The sequence below is a fragment of the Cygnus atratus genome, unplaced genomic scaffold (genome assembly GCF_013377495.2).
Source record: "Cygnus atratus isolate AKBS03 ecotype Queensland, Australia unplaced genomic scaffold, CAtr_DNAZoo_HiC_assembly HiC_scaffold_90, whole genome shotgun sequence".
Taxonomy (NCBI): domain Eukaryota; kingdom Metazoa; phylum Chordata; class Aves; order Anseriformes; family Anatidae; genus Cygnus; species Cygnus atratus.
In genome coordinates, this window is record NW_026110215.1 from 1 (window position 1) to 18,682 (window position 18,682).

At 63.1% G+C, this 18,682-nt stretch overlaps 2 protein-coding genes across 2 annotated transcripts; both read right to left on the reverse strand.

Annotated features, from left to right (window-relative positions):
- Positions 1-142: 142 nt before the first annotated feature.
- On the reverse strand, positions 143-1,199 carry NEDD8 (NEDD8 ubiquitin like modifier). The gene is made up of 4 exons (XM_035572368.2): positions 1,124-1,199; positions 835-882; positions 635-717; positions 143-394 (listed from the first exon to the last, which is right to left on the reverse strand). The coding sequence occupies exons 1-4, from the start codon at positions 1,139-1,141 to the stop codon at positions 301-303; spliced, it is 243 nt and encodes an 80-aa protein (XP_035428261.1). The 5' UTR covers positions 1,142-1,199; the 3' UTR covers positions 143-300.
- A 104-nt stretch (positions 1,200-1,303) lies between these two features.
- TGM1 (transglutaminase 1) lies at positions 1,304-18,447 on the reverse strand. Its single transcript, XM_050717011.1, is given in 22 exon segments — positions 1,304-1,417; positions 1,869-1,924; positions 2,283-2,382; positions 2,750-2,860; positions 3,421-3,522; positions 3,598-3,708; positions 4,482-4,581; positions 6,145-6,387; positions 7,319-7,455; positions 8,079-8,239; positions 8,332-8,455; positions 8,457-8,611; positions 9,087-9,240; positions 9,501-9,589; positions 9,836-9,939; positions 10,127-10,265; positions 11,059-11,233; positions 11,877-11,984; positions 12,426-12,544; positions 13,133-13,402; positions 13,969-14,148; positions 18,396-18,447. Coding segments are annotated over 22 exon segments (2,904 nt in total).
- Between the last annotated feature and the right edge of the window lie 235 nt (positions 18,448-18,682).

Consider the following 18,682-nt stretch of genomic DNA (forward strand, 5'->3'; position numbering starts at 1 on the left):
ATTAAAAGAGGCAATGCCACATCGAGGGGCCCACACACCCCCCCTTAAAAGGGCAATGCTCATTATGACTTAATTTCCTCCCACCCCTAAGCCCCGCCCCCCTTTAAACCACGCCCCCAATGACGTCCACAAACTCGGGCTATGACACCATCAAGACACTTTATTACATCATCAACCGGGGCCGGGGGTGGAGGGGGGGGGAAGAGGGAGCATCACAGGGGGCGGTCCAGGAGGGGGAGCTCCCCCCTGCCCCCCGCGTGGCGTGGCGGGTGGGCGGGGCTTGGGAGGAGCCCCGCCCCTTCACCGCCGGGCCCCGCCGCCCCGCAGAGCGAGGACAAGATGGAGGACGGAGCCGCCCTGGATCTTGTAGTCGGCCGCCGTCTTCTCGTCGTTCCTGCGGGGGGGGGGCGGGGCCAGCCGTTAGGCTCCTCCCCTTAATGCCCCACCCCTTTAGGCTCCACCCGCTTAGGCGCCTCCCCTTTATTAACCCACACCCCATTGATTATCCCATTGAAGCCCTGCCCCCAAACCAAATAGCCCCTCCCAGTGGGACCACACCCCGCCAATAGGCCCCGCCCCCTTGTGACCACGCCCCACTAGGCCCCGCCCATCACGTTTAAGCCCCGCCCCTCACATCTGCTTGCCACTGTAGATGAGGCGCTGCTGCTGGGGCGGGATGCCTTCCTTCTCCTCCACGCGCTCCTTGATGCGCTCCACCTGCCCCCGGGAGGGGTATTATGGGATGGGTGGGCGGGGCCTCGCGGAGCCCCGCCCCCCCAATAACCCCACCCCCACCCGGGGCACGATGGGAAGGGCGGGGGAGGGGCTCCGTACCTTGTCGGTGGGCTCGATGTCGATCTCGATCTCCTTCCCAGTCAGCGTCTGTAAGGGGGAGGAGCTTGATGAGGCCACGCCCACTTTGGCAACACCCACCGCGTATAGCCACGCCCCCTCCCTAAAGCCACGCCCCCTCCCCAACGCCTCACCCCCTCCCCACCCCCTCTCCCATCCCCCCCTCCCCCCAAATCCCACAACGCCCCGATCCCCCGCCCCTCCCCCACCCCCCCCACCCCCCCGCCATCCCATAATGCCCCCCCTCCCCCCCTCCCCTCCCCCCCCGCACCTTCACTTTGATCAGCATCGTGCCCCGCGCCCGGCTCCTCTCCCCCCCCGAAGCCCCGCCCCCCCGGAACCGGAAATACCCCCCTCAAAGCCCCGCCCCTTCCCCCTCAGCGCTGGGGAGCGGCACAAAATGGCCGCCGCCCGCGCGCGCGGGGGACGCTGGGAGCTGTAGTCCGCGCCCTCAAGCCGCGCCCCTTCCCCGGCGCCGCACAAAATGGCGGCCGCCCCCGGCGCGCGGGGGTTGCTGGGAGTTGTAGTCCGTGGCCCGCCTCCCGCGGAACGTGCCATTGTAAAGCTGCGGGGGGGGGGGACAACTAAACATTTTTAAACCGATTTTAACGCTAAAAACGCGGATTTTGGCCACCTGTCCTTAACGACAGCATCTTCCTAACCCCTTCCACGCTCCCATTGGTGCCCTGCCCCGCTTCTCCTCGCTGATTGGCTCACTTTGCCCCCCCCCTCCCCAGCAGCACTTGGTATGGCCCAGCACTGGAACTCACAATCTGGCAGCCCGTCATTCCCTATGGCTCACTATTTGGCAGCAAGAGTTAATTAGCACGGAGGGCAATTACTGAGCAGGGGATTCATTAACACTGACCTGCAGTGAGCATAGCGTGGCGTGGAGGGGCAGGACGCGGCCCTGGAGAAGGGAACAGAAGCGGGAGGGGCGCCGTTAATTAATTCCCCCTAATTAATCCCTCCCCCCAATTATCCCGCTAATTACCCCCCCTAATTAACGGCCCCACCTTCCTGCGGGGCAAGCCGTCCGAGTCCGAGTCGCTGATGACATCACCGATGAATTCTTGGGGGGGAGGGGGGCGGGGTCAGCGTGGCCACGCCCCCCTTTGAGGCCACACCCCCTTCCCAATGCTCACCCAATGGCTCTGTGTTGAGGGGGCGGAGCCTGCGGAGCCCGGGGCGGGGCTTGGCGGACCTGGAGGCGGGGCTACAAAAGGGGGCGGGGTTAATCGGTGGGCGGGGCCAAAGGGGCATGGCTAAGGGAAGGGGGCGGGGCTACTCACCGGTGGGCGGGCTCCAGCTGGCGGCAGCTCGGCCTCAGGGGGCGGGGCAACGAGGCTGAGGGGCGTGGCTTAGTGTCAAGGGGCGTGGCTTTGTGTGTTAAGCCCCACCCCCCCCTCTCCCGAATAAGCCCCGCCTACCGCGGTGGGCGTGGCCCATGTCCACCAGGTACCGGCTGAGGATTGGCAGCTCCCGGGGGTGGGGCCCGGGCTCCAATTGGCTCCACACCACTTCCTGAAGCTAGGGGGCGGGGCTTAGAGGGGCGGGGCTTCCAGTGGCCACACCCCCTTAAGCTCCTCCCCTTCAGACCCCACCTGTTTAAACCCCACCCCCAAACCCACCCCAGCTCTTTCCCTGCTCCACCAGCCCCACCCCCTTTTTAGGCCCCGCCCCTTCATTATGACCCTGGGGGCGGGGGCAATGCATGGCCACGCCCCACCCAACCAAACCCCGCCTACCATTAAGCCCCGTCCGCAACCCCCCACCCCTCCCCTCCCCGCTCCCCCATTACCCCCTCCCAGCCTCTCCCCCTTTAGGCCCCGCGCCCTGTGACCCCGCCCACTTATGCCCCACCCCCCGAGGCCCCTCCCCCTGAGGCCACGCCCACCTTGGTGAGGTCGGGGGGGGGCAGGGCGCTCTCGAGGCGCTGCAGGAACTCGTAGAAGAGGCTCTCGAGGGCCTGCAGGAATGGCTCCCCGTACTCCCGCCCCGCCGGGCCCTGCGGGACACTGGGAGGCACTGGGAGGGAACTGGGAGGGACTGGGAGCCCCCCCGGCACCACCCCAGCAGCCCTCGGGGGGGACTGGGGGGGCTGGGAGGGGCTGGAAGGTGCTAGGAAGGGACTGGGAAGGACTTGGAGGGTACTGGGAACAACTGGGAGGGTACTGGGAGGAACTGGGAGGCACTGGGAGCAACTGGGAGGCACTAGGAAGTGCTACCGTGGAACTGGGCAGCACAAAGAGGCACTGGGGAGCCCCTGGGAGGCAACATGGACATACTGGGAAGCACTGGGCTCTACTGGAAGGCCCCAGGGCCATTCTGGAAGACCCCACGGACCTACTGGGAGGCACTGGGCCATACTGGGAGGCCCCAAGCCCTACTGGAAGACTCCAAGACCCTACTGGGAGTCCCCAGGCCCTACTGGAAGACCCCAAGGCCCTACTGGGAGGCCCTGGTCCATACCGGAAGGCCCCAGGGCCTTACTGGAAGGCCCCAGAACCCTACTGGGAGACCCCAGGACCCTACTGGGAGGCCCTGGGCCGTACTGGGAGTACCTACCCGCAGGTATGCCGCCCGCCGCCGGCTGTCCCCCAGCAGCGCCAGCACCAGCTCGCGGAAGCTCTCCTGCGCCTCCTCCACCAGCGCCAGGTCCCGCGGGGTCTGGGGGGCACCGGGGGGGTCAGGAGACATCCCCATGTCCCCCCCCCCTTCCCCGTGTCCCCCCCCGGTGCCCACCGCCTGGCTGTGCTCCGCCATGGCCGCGCCATCGCCCTCGGGGAAGAAGGAGTCGATGGCGTCCAGGATCTTCCCGTCCGGCTGCGCCTCCTGCAGCATCCGCACCACCACCTGCGGGGGGGGGGGAAGTGGCCACCGAGGGGGGGGGAATGGCCACCAAGGGGGTAAAATGGCCACCGAGGGGGTAAAGTGGTCAACGAGGGGGGAAAATGGTCAACGAGGAAGAAGACGGTGGCCATGGAGGGAGGAAGATGAGGGAGGAAGATGGCTGACAGGGTGGGAAGATGGCCGCCAAGGAGGGACGATGGCCAGCGAGGAGATAAAATGGCCACCGAGGGGGGAAAGTGGCCAACGAGGGGAGAAGATGGTCAATGAGGGGGGAAAATGGCCAACGAGGAAGAAGCCGGCGGCCATAGAGGGAGGAAGATGCGGGAGGAAGATGGCCGCCGAGGGGGGAAGATGGCCATCGGTTACGTCTTGTGAGGGACGATGGGAAGGGCGTCGGCCATCTTGTGAGGACCAGGGGGTGATGGGAATGGTGTCAGCCATCTTGCGAGACCCAAGGGATGATGGGAAGGGCATCGGCCATCTTGTAGGGCCCAGAGGGTGATGGGAAGGTTGCCGGCCATGTCTTGTGGGGGATGATGGGGAGGGCGAGAGGGCCTAGGGGGTGATGGGAAGGGCGCCAGCCATCTTGTAGGGCTCGAGGGATGATGGGTAGGGTGTCAGCCATTCTATAATGGGCGATGGGCAGGGTGTCGGCCATCTTGTAGGGCGCAGGGGGTGCTGGGAAGGGGGAAGGGGTACTCACGGCGGCCTGCAGGCCGAGGCGCAGGCGGGCCCCGTGCCGGAAGCGGGACGGCGCCCGGAGCCGCGCGCCCCACGGCCTCCAGCAGCCGCAGCACCCGCGGGAACTGGGCCAGGCTCCGCCCCCGCACCACGTGCCACGCCCCCGCCAGCGCCAGCCGCAGGGCCAGGGGGGGGCTGGGGGGCGGGGTCAGGGCGGGGACACGCCCACTTGGGGGCGGGGCCCCGCCCACGAGGTGATAGCCCCGCCCACGAGGTGATAGCCCCGCCCGCGGGCCGAAAGCCCCGCCCGCATGCCCGTATATAGCACTGTACCAGCCCCTTAGCCCTGAATGCTGCCTCGTAGCCCCACCCACTGCCTTATAGCCCCGCCCACCGCCTCATAGCCACGCCCACTGCCTTGTGGTCCCGCCCACATCCTTATAGCCCCACCCACCGCCCCATAACCCTACCCATCACCCTATAACCCCACCCACCGCTGCATAGCCCCGCCCACCACTGCCCCGTAGCCCCGCCCACCGCCCCGTAGCCCCGCCCACCACCGCACAGTCCCGCCCTCCACCCCGTAGCCCCCCCCACCGCCCCGTAGCCCCGCCCACCACCGCCCAGTCCCGCCCTCCGCCCCGTAGCCCCGCCCCCAGACCCCCACATTTAGCCCAAACCCCAGCCTCAAGCCCCGCCCCCAGCTCCCAGGCCCCGCCCCCACCTCCATTACCCCGCCCCTCAGCTCCCAGGCCCCGCCCCACCCCCTGACCACGCCCGCCCAGTGACCACGCCCCCATCCCCGTACCCCCGCCCCCTCCCCCGCTCTTCCCCCAAGCCGGAAGCCCCGCCCCCTCAGCCCCGCCCCCCGCACACCTGACGTCACTCCTCCCCATGGTCCCTCCCTCCAGGTTGCGTCACTTCCGGTGGGGGGGGGGGGCGGGGCGGGCTCCGCGCGGGGGCTGCGGCGGCGCCGGGACCCCAACGGCGGCCCCGCGTGCTCGGCGGCGGCGCCGGAAGTGACGTCAGCGCGCCGCGGCCCCGCCCCGCCCCCCCGATTGGCGGCGCGCGCCTTTGTGACGTCACTTTTCCCGCGCTTCCCTGCCCCCCCCAATAACGACGCGGGGGGCGGGGCTGCGGCGCGGCGCTTTATTGGGTGACGTCACGGGGAGGGGCGGTGACGTCATCGGGGGCGGGTCTGGGGGGAGGGGCCAGGGGTGGGAGGGGCTCCCTCAGAGCTCCCTGTAACAGTCCCAGTGCTCCCAGTAACCCCGATAGCTGCTCCCAGTAGTGCTCCCAGTGCTCCCAGTAACCCCTGTGCTTGGTCCCAGTGCTCCCAGTAATGCTCCCAGTAACCCCTGTGCCTGGCCCCAGTGCTCCCAGTAACCCCCATTCCTGGTTCCAGTCCTCCCAGTATCACCACGGAGCCCTCCCAGTACACCCAGTCACCCTCCCAGTGCCCCCAGTACCCTCTGACATCCTCCCAGTCCCCTCCCAGTGCTCCCAGTCCCCTCCAGTCCCTCCCAATGCCCCCCTATCCCCCTCCTAGTGCTCCCAGTCCTCTCCCAGTCCCCCCCCAGTGCCCCCAATCCCATCCTAGTTGCCCCCAGTCCCCTCCCAGTGCCCTCCATACCCCTCCCAGTGCTCCCAGTTCCCTCCAGTCCCTCCCAATGCCCCCCATCCCCCTCCCAGTGCTCCCAGTCCCCCTCCAGTCACCCCATACCCCCCTCCCAGTGCTCCCAGTCCCCCCCCAGTCACCCCCCAGTGCTCCCAGCAGGGCGCGCCCGGCGGCGTCGCCCCCTGCGGGTGCGGGGCGGGGGCTCGGCGGCGCTCCCAGCGTTCCCAGCGCTCCCAGTAGGGTCGGGGGCGGCGTCGAACTGGAGGGTGCCATGCACGGGGCCCAGCTGGGCGCTCTCCATGGCCGCCACCAGGCGCCGGCGCCCTGGGCGCAGCGGCACCACCGGCTGCCGGAGCCGCAGTGTCTGCCCCGCCTCCACCGTCCTGCAGGGACAACGGGGACACGGGTGGCACGCGGGCACCCTGGGGTGCTGACGGGGGTGGGGGGTGCCCTATAGACCTGTTGGGTGCCCTAAAGACCCATTGGGTGCCCCATAGATGATTGGGTGCTCTAGAGGTGATTGGGTGCCCCATAGACCCTTTGGGTGCCCTAGAGGTCGTTGGGTGCCCTGTGGACCCTTTGGGTGCCCCATGGATGATTGGATGCCCCATCAATGACTGGGTGCCCTACAGCCCCTTTGGGTGCCCTAGAGGTGGTTGGGTGCCCCATGGACCCTTTGGGTGCCTTAGAGGTAATTGGGTGCCCTATGGACCCTTTGGGTGCCCCATGGACACTTGGGTGCCAGCGGGGGTGATTGGGTGCCCTAGTGGTGGTTGGGGTGCCCCACGGACCCTTTGGGTGCCTCATGGATGTTTGGGTGACCTACAGCCCCTTTGGGTGCCCTAGAGGTGGTTGGGTGCCCCTTAGACCCATTGGGTGTCCCAGGGATGGTTGGGTGCCCCACGGCCCCTTTGGGTGCCACCAAGGTTGACTGGGTGCCCTAGAGGTGATTGGGTGCTACCGGGGTTGGTTGGGTGCCCCATGGACCCTCTGGGTGCCCCAGGGGTGGTTGGGTGCCCCATGGACCCTTTGGGTGCCTCATGGATGTTTGGGTGACCTACAGCCCCTTTGGGTGCCCTATGGACCCATTGGGTGCCACCAAGGTTGACTAGATGTCCGAGAGGTGATTGGGTGCCCCACGGACCCTTTGGGTGCCCCACGCTCCCCACCCCACCCCCCATTAGGTCCCCCACCCCACAGGCACCCACCCCACCACCTGGGACCCCAACCCCCACCCAAATCCTTCCCCCCCACCATGTCCCCACCCCCACCCCAATCCCACCCACCCCACCCCCGCTGTCCCGGTGTCCCCACCCCACGGTGACGGCCTGGGGGCAGGACAGCCCCGCGCCCTCCATGCGCAGCACGGCGCCCGTCAGCGCCCGCGGCAGCGGGTTCTGGAAGACCACCTGCACCGGCACCTCCTGGCCTACCACCGCCGGCGCCAGCAGCTGCGGGGACACGGGGGGACAGGGTGGGGACGGGGCCAAGGTGGCACCCAAGGGACCCAAGGACAGGGACGGGGCCCACAGGAGGGGGACTAGGCCCAAGATGGAACCCAGGAACCCAAGGGAGATGGATGAGGCCCAAGATGGAGCCCAAGGGACATGGACAAGGCCCAAAGGACACGGATGGGGCCCAAGATGGAACCCAGGGGACAAGGACGGGACCGAAGGAATGTGGACGGGGCCCAAGGGACGTGGAGGAGACCCAAGGGGTGTGGATGGGACCCAAAGGACATGGACAAGGCCCAAAATGGAGCCCAAGGGACACGGATGGGGCCCAAGATGGAATCCAAGGGACCCAAGGACATGGACAAGGCCCAAGGGACATGGACAAGGCCCAAGATGGAACCCAAGGGATGTGGATGGGACCCAAAGGACATGGACGAGGACCAAGATGGAGCCCAAAGGATGTGGATAGGACCCAAAGGACATGGACGAGGCCCAAAATGGAGCCCAAGGGACACAGATGGAGCCCAAAGGACACGGATGGGGCCCAAGATGGACCCCAAGGGACATGGACAGGACCCAAGGGACACGGACGGGACCCGAGGGACACGGCCAGCCCCTACTGTGAGCGTGAGGTCGGGCGCCTGCAGCCGCACGCGCAGCTCCTTGGCCACCACCTGCCCGGTCTCCTCCACCGCCCCGGCCACCGACAGCTTCAGCGCGTCCTGGTCACCCACGTGGGGGCCGTACTCCGCATACCCCACCGTCATCGTCACCGTCTCCTCTGCGGGGATGGGGGGGACACGGCGTTGGACGATCCCCTGAGGTCCCAGGGGGATTTTTTAGGGGGGGTCCCCAGGGGGTCACGGGCCTCACCCTGCCCTGGGGGCACGGCACGCCGGTGCTGCTCCTGGCGGAAGGGGGCCCCGGCCACCCCGGTGTAGCGGACGGGGGCAAGGGCCAGGCGGAGGCGGAGCGTCCGAGGCTCCGCCCCCTGGTTGCAGGGCCACCACCCGCAGCTCTAGCTCCGCCCCTGCCACTGCCGGCCCCGCCCCCACTGTCACCGTCACCTCCCCGGTGGACGGGGTCCCCCGGGTGCGGGGCCGGGAGCCGTGGGAGGTGGCTGTGGAGACGGCGCGGCGCTCCTCCTCCGAGCCTGCGGGGGGCAGGGGTTAGAGGTCAGGGGTCAAGGGGCGCGGGAGGAGGTCACGCGAAGTAGGGTTGGGGGGTCCCGGGGTCAAGGGATCGCGGGGTGGGGGTGGTTGGGTCAAGGGGGTCAAAGGGGATGGGGTCGTGGGTCAAGGGTTTTGGGTCTTGAGGTCAATGGGTCATGGGGTCAGGGGGTCTTGAGGTCAACAGGTCAAGGGGTCTTGAGGTCAACGGGTCAAGGGGTGATGGGTTTTTGGGGTCAAAGGGTGATGGGTCAAGGGTCTGGGGGTCATGGGGGTCAAGGGTCACCAGGTCACCGACACAAGGGCCCAACCCTCATTGGCTGTCGGGCTCAGGAACAATAGGGTCAAGGCTCGGGGTCAAGGCTCGGGGTCAGGGCTCATTGGGTCAGGTCAGAGCCAGAGGGAGGGGGGCGTGGCCAGGAAGGGGGCGTGGCCAGGAAGGGGGGGGCGTGGCCTCACCCTCGGGGTGCTTGTATTGGTGGGTGATGTCCATGCGGGCCCCCGAGCCCGCCCCCAGGGTGCTGATGCGGCGCCCGATGGCACCTTCCTCCACGTGCACCACCGAGAAGGCCCCGTTGGGCTGCCGCTGCCAGTACACCTTGTCGCTGTTCACCTGTGGCCACGCCCCCTCATTAGCATGGACACCCCCCCCTCATTAGCACACACCACGCCCACCACCCCTTAGCCCCACCCCCTTAGCGCTGACACCCTCCCTCTTGTGCCTCCACCCTTCCCATGGAGCCTGCCCTGGCCATAAGCCCCTCCCACCAGCCCTAAGCCACGCCCATAGGACGATAATCCACGCCCCTTGCAGATAAACCACACCCTGTTTGGTTAAGCCACACCCCCTTGGTTGTATGCCACGCCCCCTACCTCAGCGAAGACGAATGGGGTGTCGTACTTGAGGAAGACCTCGCCATTCTTCACCGCCGTCACCGAGCAGGGCCCGCAGCAGAAGAGCCCTGTGAGGGGCAGCACAAACCAGTACAGACCAGTATAGACCAGTACAGACCCATACCGACCAGTATACATGAGTACAGACCAGTACAGGCCAGTACAGACCGGTACAGACCAGCACAAAGGGCTGCCCATTGGCCACCAACCATCCCCTGAACCTCCCACCCAGGTCTCCTACCAGCACCTCCCAGTATAAACTGGTATAAACCAGTATAAACGTCTGTATTCCATAAACCAGTATAAACCAGTACCGCTGCTGGTCTCCTGCGGGGTGGCGTCGACAACCTGCCACCCGTCGTAGCCATCGGGGAGGTCGGGGCGCTTCATCCAGCAGTCGTTCCACACATGGAAGTTCCTGCGCAGACCAGTATAAGCCAGTATGACCCAGCATGGACCAGTTCAGACCAGTATGACCCAGAAGGAGCCGCCCTGCCAGCCATTCCTACCCCCGTGGTGCCGCAAACCACCTCCTTGTGCCCTCCTGGTGCTGCTGCCCTGCACCTGCCCAGCCCAAACCAGTATAAACCAGTATAAACCAGTACCAGACGGAGTCGGTGTTGAGGCGCTCCATGGGCCGCATGTTCTCGTCGAAGTAGATGTCGGTGGTGAGGGAGACGTCGGTGTCATGGGCCGAGTTGTAGTTGGTGACGGTGCGGGTGGGCAGCCCCAGGCACCGCAGCACTGCGCCCACCAGTACAGACCAGTCAGAACCAGTATGGACCAATATGAACCAGTACAGACCAGTATGAACCAGTACAGACCAGTATGTAGCCAAGAACCTTGACTCAACTTCTCTCCCTTACTCCGAGCACCTCCTCGTGGCTCCCAGGTGCTCTGAGACCACCTCACGCCCTCTCCCAGTATAAACCAGTATGAACCGGGGGCAAAAAAAAAATAAACTAGGATCAAACCAGTATAAACTAGAGTCAAACCAGTATGAACTGGGCTCAAAACGGTATAAACAGGGCTCAAATTGGTATAAAGTGGCATCAAACTGGTATAAACCGGAGTCAAACCAGTACAAATTGGGGTTAAACTGGTATAAACCAGAGTCAAACCAGTATAAACCAGAGTCAAACTGGTAAAAAATGGGGTTAAACTGGTATAAAGCAGTATAAACCGCGCCCAAAACCACATAAACTGGAGTCAAACCGGTATAAACCGGGGTCAAACTGGTGTAAAATGGAGTCAAGGCACTATGAATTGGGCTCAAACCGATATGAGGTGGGGTCAAACCAGTATAAATAGGGTCAAACCGGTATAAATTGGAGTCACATGGGTATAAACTGGATCAAACTGGTCCAAACCGGAGTCAAACCGGTACAAACCACACCCCAAAACCACCCAAACCAGACCCAAGCCCATACAAACCAGGCCCAAACCCCCACCCTACCCCCACCTCCCCCCCATCACACCACCCCTATCACCACCCACCCCCTCCCCCCTCCCAGTATAGACCAGTAAAGCCCAGTACCGGTTGTCATGACGCCGGCGAAGACCCAGCACTGGCCGAAGCGCACGGGTGCACCGCCGCGGTGGTAGGCCCGCAGGATGTCCACGGAGCCGGCCCAGGCCGAGGGGTTGGTGCCCTGCGCGTAGTCGCCCGTCCAGTTGCCCACCAGCACCCCGTTGTCGTCCAGGGAGTTCACCTGCGGCACCCCAAAACCTCACAGAGGGGCAGAACGCCCCCAGAAACCCCCAAATGCCCCGAAACACCCCAAAATGAGGCCCCGGAAACGGCGCCACCCAATGCACCAAGATGGCGGCAGGAGAGGACAGAATGTGCAAAATTACCTCAAAAACCCAATGAAAACCACCCAAAATGGACCCCAAAACACCCCCCTCCAGGGGGGTTGGGGACCTCAAAAAATCAATAGGGCACCCCAAAAATCAATAGGACACCCCAAAAACCTCCAAATCCCATTAAAACTCACCCAAAAATGCCATCAGAAGGCCCAAACCCAAGGAAATGCCCCCAAATCTTGAACTTCCCTCAGTAGAAGCCACCAAAATCCCCCAAAAGCTCCCAAATTCCATGAAATCACCCCAAATCCCATCAGAACCCTTCAAAACCCATGGAAACACCCCCAAATCTTGTTGAAACTCCCCCAAAAATGTTATCAGAAGCCACCAAAATCCCAAAGAAAGACAAAACCCAATGGAATTAACCCAAAATTAACCCTCCGAAAACCCACGTTGGCTCCCACAAAACCCCAATATTTCCCCCCAAACCCTCTCAGAGCACCCCATCACATTATAACCAAAAACCTCAGAATTTTCCCCAAAACCCACCATGGCGGAGACAACACGGGACACCATGACAGGGTCCCCCCGGGCACTGTGGGGCATCCCGCGGCGATCCAGGATGTAGAGGCAGGCCTCCAGCACCCCTGCGTCAAACTGGGGGGACCCCGAAATCAGGGGCGCCCCAAAATCCCCACAATCCACCCCAAAATCCCCCCGATCCGCCCCAAAATCACCACAATCCACCCAAAAATCCAGCAGCTCTTTTGGGGTCCTCCCTGGATTTGTGACGGTTTTGGGAACCCCCAATCATTTTTTGGAGACAGCCCATCATGATTTTGGGGACATTCTATGTTTTTTTAGGTGTTTTTCATTTTTTAGGATCCTCCGTTTTAGGATATCCCCAAATTTTGGGGTCCCACCTGCCCATTTTGGGGTTCAATTCAACATTTTGGGGTTCCACCTCCCCATTTTGGGGTCCTCAGTTCTTTTGAGGTTCCCACCCAGATTTTTGGGGTCATTCTCATTTTTGGGGAGGATTCTCCTGTTTTTGGGGCCTTACATTTTTGGGGTTCCCCCCCCCCTTTTTTGGGGTACCTGCCCGTAGTTCCAGGAGCGCTCGGCGATCTGGTCCTCGGTGCCGTAGAAGATGCGCCCCGTCTCGTTAAGGACGTACTCGTTAAGGTCGCTCGTCTTCTCCATGTAGACGTTGTCATCTGCGGGGAGCCCCGAAACCACCAAATCTCACCATGGGGAGCCCCGAAACTGACAACTCTTAAACAGGGGAGCCCTGAAACTGACAAATCTTGCACTGGGGAGCCCCAAAACCGACAAATCTCAACCCGGGGAGCCTCAAAACAGACAAATTTCAACCCAGGGAGCCCCCAAACCAAAAAATCTTACACCGGAGAACCTCAAAATCAACAAATTTCAACCTGAGGATCCACAAAACTGCCAAATCTCAACCCAGGGAGCCCCAAAACTGCCAAATCTCAACCTGGGGAGCCCTGAAACTGCCAAATCTCACCCCGGAAAGCCCTGAAACTTCCAAATTTATCTCCCGGGAGCCCCAAAACTGCCAAACTGAAATTGGGGAGCCCTGAAACCGCTGAATATTCCTCTAGGGAGCCCCAAAACTGCCAAAAAACCTCTGGGGAGCCCCGAAACTACCGTATCTCAACCCAGAGAGCCCCGAAACCACCAAATAACCCACGGGGGAGCCCCGAAACCGCCGAATCTCACCGCAAGGAGCCCCCAGACTGCCCAAATCTGTTGTTTTTTGCCCCAAAACGCTTCCAACTCACCGGGGCACCAGGGGTTGAAGAGGAGGATGATGTCGTTGGCGTCCTCGAAGGGGGCGGCGTACTCCCCGACCCCCGTGCGGGTCTTGACGCTGAGGCGGTAGCGGCCAATGGGAGCGTCGGGCGGGGACGTGACGCAGAGGCGGAGGGCGGGGCCTCCGGGACGCTCCGCCCCCTCCTCCAGCTCCTCCTCCTCCGCCGTCCAGCCGGTGGCCGAGGTCTCGCCCAGTGGGATGAGGACGTGGGTGCCCTTGGCCACCTGCGGGTTGGGGCCTGCCGGGTGACATCACCAGCCCGCCGTGACGTCATCAGCCCCGGTGCGATGTCATCACCCTGGTGTGATGTCACCACCAGGGCAGGCGAGGTCGCCATGCCCCTGGGTGACGTCATCGCGCCCCGCAGCAGGGGCGCGGGGCCGAGTCCACCCCAAACAAGGGGCGCGGTGGCGGCCTCAGTGACATCATCGCCCCTCCTGGGTGATGTCATCACAGCTTGCGTGATGTCACCACACCCCCAATTAATCCTCAACCCTTAATTGACCTTCCTGGGCCTCCCCTCCCCTTCCCCGGCCTCCCTTCCCTGGCCTCCCCTTGCCCTCCCTGGCCTCCCCTCCCCTTCCCTGGCCTCCCCGGTATCCCCTCCCCCCCCCGGCCTCCCCTGCTCTTCCCCTTTTCCCCTTTGCCCTTCCCCATCCTCCCCTCGCCCTCCCCGGCCTCCCTTCCCCTTCCCCCCTTGCCCTTCCCCTTTCCCCCTTCGCCCTTCCCCGGCCTCCCCTCACCCCCCACGGCCTCCCCTCGCCCCCCACACCCCCCCCCATCGCCCCCCACGCCCCCCCTGACCGAGGGTGAGCTCCACGCAGAGGCTGTCGTCCTCGGGGTCGAAGGGCCGGGGCAGGAGGATGCGGAGGTCGAAGGGCTGCCCCCGGCGCACCACCAGGTGGGGGCAGGCGAACTCGGAGGTGTGGTGGGCCACCCGATTGGCCGCCGAGCCCACCACCAGGCCCCGGGGGGCCAATAGGCCTGGGGGGGGGCCAGGCGGTGAAAACCCCGCGCGAATCCGACCCCGGGAACCCCCCAAAACACCCCAAAATCCACCCCCCTCGGGGGGGGCCTTGAAACCATCATTTCCTCACCGCGCAGCACTTTTCCTACCAAACAGCCCAGGAACGGACCCAAAAAGGGTGTTTTTTACCCCAAAATGGGGACGCTGAGACATGTTGAGGAGTGGTATTAAAGGGAGGGGGGGCTTTAACCCCTTAAATTCCCCTTTAGGGGGTGTAAAAACCCTAAAAGGGCCTTCTGGGGGTCCTTGACGCTGCCTTTTTGCCCCAAAATAGCCCAAAATGTCCCCCAAAATAGTGATTTTGGCCTAAAATGGCGACTGGGGAATACGGGGCGGGGGCAGGAGAGGGGTGCTAAGAGGGGGGACCCCAAAACCTTTAAATTTCCCTTGTGGGGGGGGCAAGAAACCCCTAAAAGTGGCACTGGGGGGGGGCCTTGAAAATGTCTTTGCGAAAAGAGCCTGGAAACAGCCCCAGAATGGCATTTTTTTCGCCCCCAAATGTGGCAGGGTGGAAGAAGGGGAGGGGTACAGCACGAGGAACCCCCCCCAGGACACCAAACGGGAGGGGGGGGGCAAAACCCCCAAATTTCTTCTGGGGGGGGGGACCCGAAACTGCCGCTCCTTCCCCATGGGGAGCCTCGAAACCGCCTTTTTTTTGGTCATTTTTTTGCCGAAAAGCGCCGTTTCTCGGCCCGAAACCCACCTGGCCGTATTGGCTGGGGGGGGCCGCCGCCCCGGCACCTCCCCGGGGGGGGGCTCCCAGTCCTCGTTGCCGCGCCGGCAGCACCCGCAGCACCCGCAGCACCCCCCGAGGCGGCGCCAGAAGCCCCGGCGGGGGCGGGGGGCGGGGGTGGGGGGCACCCCCCGCGGCCGGAAGCTGGCGGCCGCCCAGCGGCCTGGATCCAGGCGGGGGTCGGCGTCCGGCATGGCCTGCGGGCACCAGTACGGACCAGTAAGGACCAGTACGGACCGGTACGGACCTCCAGGAACCGGTATGGACCCCCAGGAACCGGTATGGACCCCCAGGAACCGGTAGGGACCTCCCACAGTGGCCCATTAAGGCCCCCAAGCCCTTCCCAGTATAACCAGTAAGAGTGTTTTGGACCAGTACAGTCCATTAAAAACGAGTATGGACCAGTAGGAACCAGTATGGACCTCCACAAACAAGTATGGACCCCCAGGAACCGGTAGGAACCTCCCACAATGGCCCATTAAGGCCCCCAAGCCCTTCCCAGTATAACCAGTAAGAGCGTTCTGGACCAGGAGAGTCCATTAGAAACCAGTATGGATCAATAAGAACCAGTATGAACCAGTAGGGACCCCCAGAAACCAGTACAGACCTCCACAAACAAGTATGGATCCCCAGAAACCAGTAGGAACCTCTCACAATGGCCCATTAAGGCCTAGAAACCCTTCCCAGTATAACCAGTAAGAGCGTTATGGACTGGTAGGGTCTACTAGAAACCAGTATGGACCAGTAAGGACCAGTACGGACTGGTAGGGACCTCCACGAAACAGTAGGGACCCCCAGGAACCAGTATGGTTCTCCCAGAATGGCCCATTAAGGCCTACAAACCCTTCCCAGTATAACCAGTAAGAGCATTATGGACCAGTACAGACCGTTAGAAACCAGTAAGGACCAGTAAAGACCAGTAGGAACCCTCAGGAACCAGTATGGAACTCCAGGAACCAGTAGGGACCTCCACAGACCAGTAGGGACCTCCCAGAACGGCCCATTAAGGCCTCTAAGCCCTTCTCAGTATAACCAGTAAGAGCATTTTGGACCAGTATAGTCCATTAGGAACCAGTATGGACCAGTAAGGACCACTAGGAACCCCCAGGAACCAGTATGGACCCCCATGAACCAGAAGGAACCTCCAGGAACCAGTATGGATCACCACAGACCAGTTGGAACCTCCGAGAATGGCCCATTAAGGCCTATAAACCTCTCCCAGTATAACCAGTAAGAGCATTATGGACCAGTACAGTCTACTAGAAACCAGTATGGACCAGTAAGGACCAGTAGGAAACAGTAAGGACCCCCAGGAACCAGTATGGACCCCAGGAACCAGTAGGGACCTCCCAGAATGGCCCCTTAAGGCCCCTAAGCCCTTCCCAGTATAACCAGTAAGAGCACTATGGACCAGTACAGTCTACTAGAAACCAGTATGGACCAATAAGGACCAGTAGGAACCAGTATGGACCACCATGCACCAGTAACACCTCCCACAATGGCCCACGGAGGCCTTCAAACCCTTCCCAGTATGGCCCAGTGTCCCCAGTTCACCCCAGTTTAGCCCAGTAACCCCCTCATTACTGTCCAGCACAGCCCAGTGCCCCCAGTATGGCCCAGTAACCTCCCCAGTACTCCCAGTATAGCCCAGTTCCCCCCAGTAACCCCCCTGGTATGGCCCATTTCCCCCCAGTATGCCCCAGTAACCCCCCCAAGTCCCCCCAGTCCCCCCCCCAGTATATCCCAGTCCCCCCAGTAGGGCCTGGCAGCCCCTCCCAGTGCTCCCAGTCCCTCCCAGTGCCGCGGGGACACTGGTCTGGGCCTGCCCGAGCCGCTCCCCCCCCGCCTCCTCCCCCGCCGCGGCCCGACCAGTTCCCCCAGTCTGCCCGCCGCCCCCTCCCAGTGCTCCCAGTGCCCACCAGTGCTCCCAGTGCCCACCAGTGCTCCCAGTAGCCCTCTGCTCAGGCTCCCAGCAGCCCCCTCCCGGTGCTCCCAGTTGCCTCAGTGCTTCCAGTCAGCCCCTCCCAGTGCTCCCAGTAACCCCAGTGCTCCCAGTATCCCTCCCAGTGCTCCTAGTATCCTTCCCAGTGCTCCCAGTATCCCTCCCAGTAAGACTCTCGGAGCCCTCCCAGTAACCCCCCCCATCTACCAGTAACTCTTTGACCCCTCCCAGTGCTCCCAGTTTGCCCAGCAGCCTCTCCCAGTAAGCCCCTCTGGGTCCTCCCAGTAACCCTCCTGACCCCTCCCAGTGCTCCCAGTTTGCCCAATAACTCTCTCCCACTGCTCCCAGTAACAACCAGTCCTCCCAGTATCCCCCCTGGGTCCTCCCAGCAGCCCTGCTACTCCCTCCCAGTGCTCCCAGTTTGCCCAGTAACCCCCTCCCAGTGCTCTCAGTAACCCCAATAACCCCCTCCCAGTAAGCCTAACTGCCCCCAGTTTGCCCAGTAACCTCCTCCCAGTCCTCCCAGTAAGCCTAACTTCTCCCAATTTGCCCAGTAAGCCCTTCTCAGTGCTCCCAGTTTGCCCAGTAACCCCCTCCCAGTCCTCCCAGTAATCCTAACTTCTCCCAGTTTGCCCAGTAAGCCCTTCCCAGTGCTCCCAGTTTGCCCAGTAACCCCCCCCCACTGCTCCTAGTAAGCCTAACTTCTCCCAGTTTGCCCAGTAACCCCCTCCCAGTCCTCCCAGTAAGCCTAACTTCTCCCAGTTTGCCCAGTAAGCCCTTCCCAGTCCTCCCAGTTTGCCCAGTAACCCCCCCCAGTAAGCCTAACTTCTCCCAGTTTGCCCAGTAACCCCCTCCCAGTGCTCCCAGTTTGCCCAGTTACCCCCTCCCGCTGCCCCAGTACCTCCCAGCAGCTCCCAGTGCTCCCAGTGCCCCTCTCCCACTGGTGCCGGTGGCTCTAAGGAAAGGGGCGTGGCCCCGGGGAGGAAGGGGCGTGGCCACCGCAGGTCCCGCCCCCGATTGCCCCACACTTGTGGGGCCGGGCGGTCACTATGTGGCAAGAGGGGCGCCTATGGGGTGGGGCCTTGGCTCACTATGTGGCGGCATACTATCTGGCAGGGGCTACGCTATGGGGTAGGGCAATGGCTCCCTATTTGGCAGGGGTCGCTATGGGAGGTGTGTTGGTTCACTATGTGGCAGGGGGAACGCTATGGGACGGCTCAAGAGCTCCCTATTTGGCAAGGGTCCCTATGGGAAAACCTATAGCTCTGCATTTGGCAGGGGGACACCATAGAAGATGTGAGTGGCTCCTTATTTGGCAGGCGGTCTCTATGGGAAAACCAAGGACTCCTTATTTGGCAGGGGGACACTACGGGGTAGGGCAATGGCTCCCTTTTTGGCAGGGGTCCTTATGGGAAACCCAATGGCTCTGTATTTGGCAGATCGCTCGCTATGGGGTAGGCCAAGGGCTCCTTATTTGGCAGGGGGTCCCTATGGGATGGGGCAATGGCTCCCTATTTGGCAGGGCTCACCTGTGTGCTCTTGCTCGCTATTTGGCAAGGGAGGTACTATGGGATGAGCCATCGGCTCTCTATTTAGCATGAGCTCACTATCTGGCAGGGATGCAGAATGGTGCAACACAATGACTCCCTTTGTGGCAGGCGGCTCACTATGTGGCAGGGCAACCACAGGGCACATCCACAGGCTCAGGATTTCGCAAGGGGCGGGGTAGCTCGCTATTTGGCAGGGGTGGCGCACTATTTAGCCGGAGGGTGGCTGTTGGGAGGGGCCGGGCGGCTCACAATTCGGCAGGGCGGCA

Excerpts from the sequence above, each read along its gene's own strand:
- NEDD8 (XM_035572368.2), bottom strand. Across the intron at positions 718-834 it reads ACATCGAGCCCACCGACAAG|GTGGAGCGCATCAAGGAGCG; the intron begins GTACGGAGCCCC and ends TCCCGGGGGCAG. Across the intron at positions 395-634 it reads ATCTACAGTGGCAAGCAGAT|GAACGACGAGAAGACGGCGG; the intron begins GTGAGGGGCGGG and ends CCCCCCCCGCAG.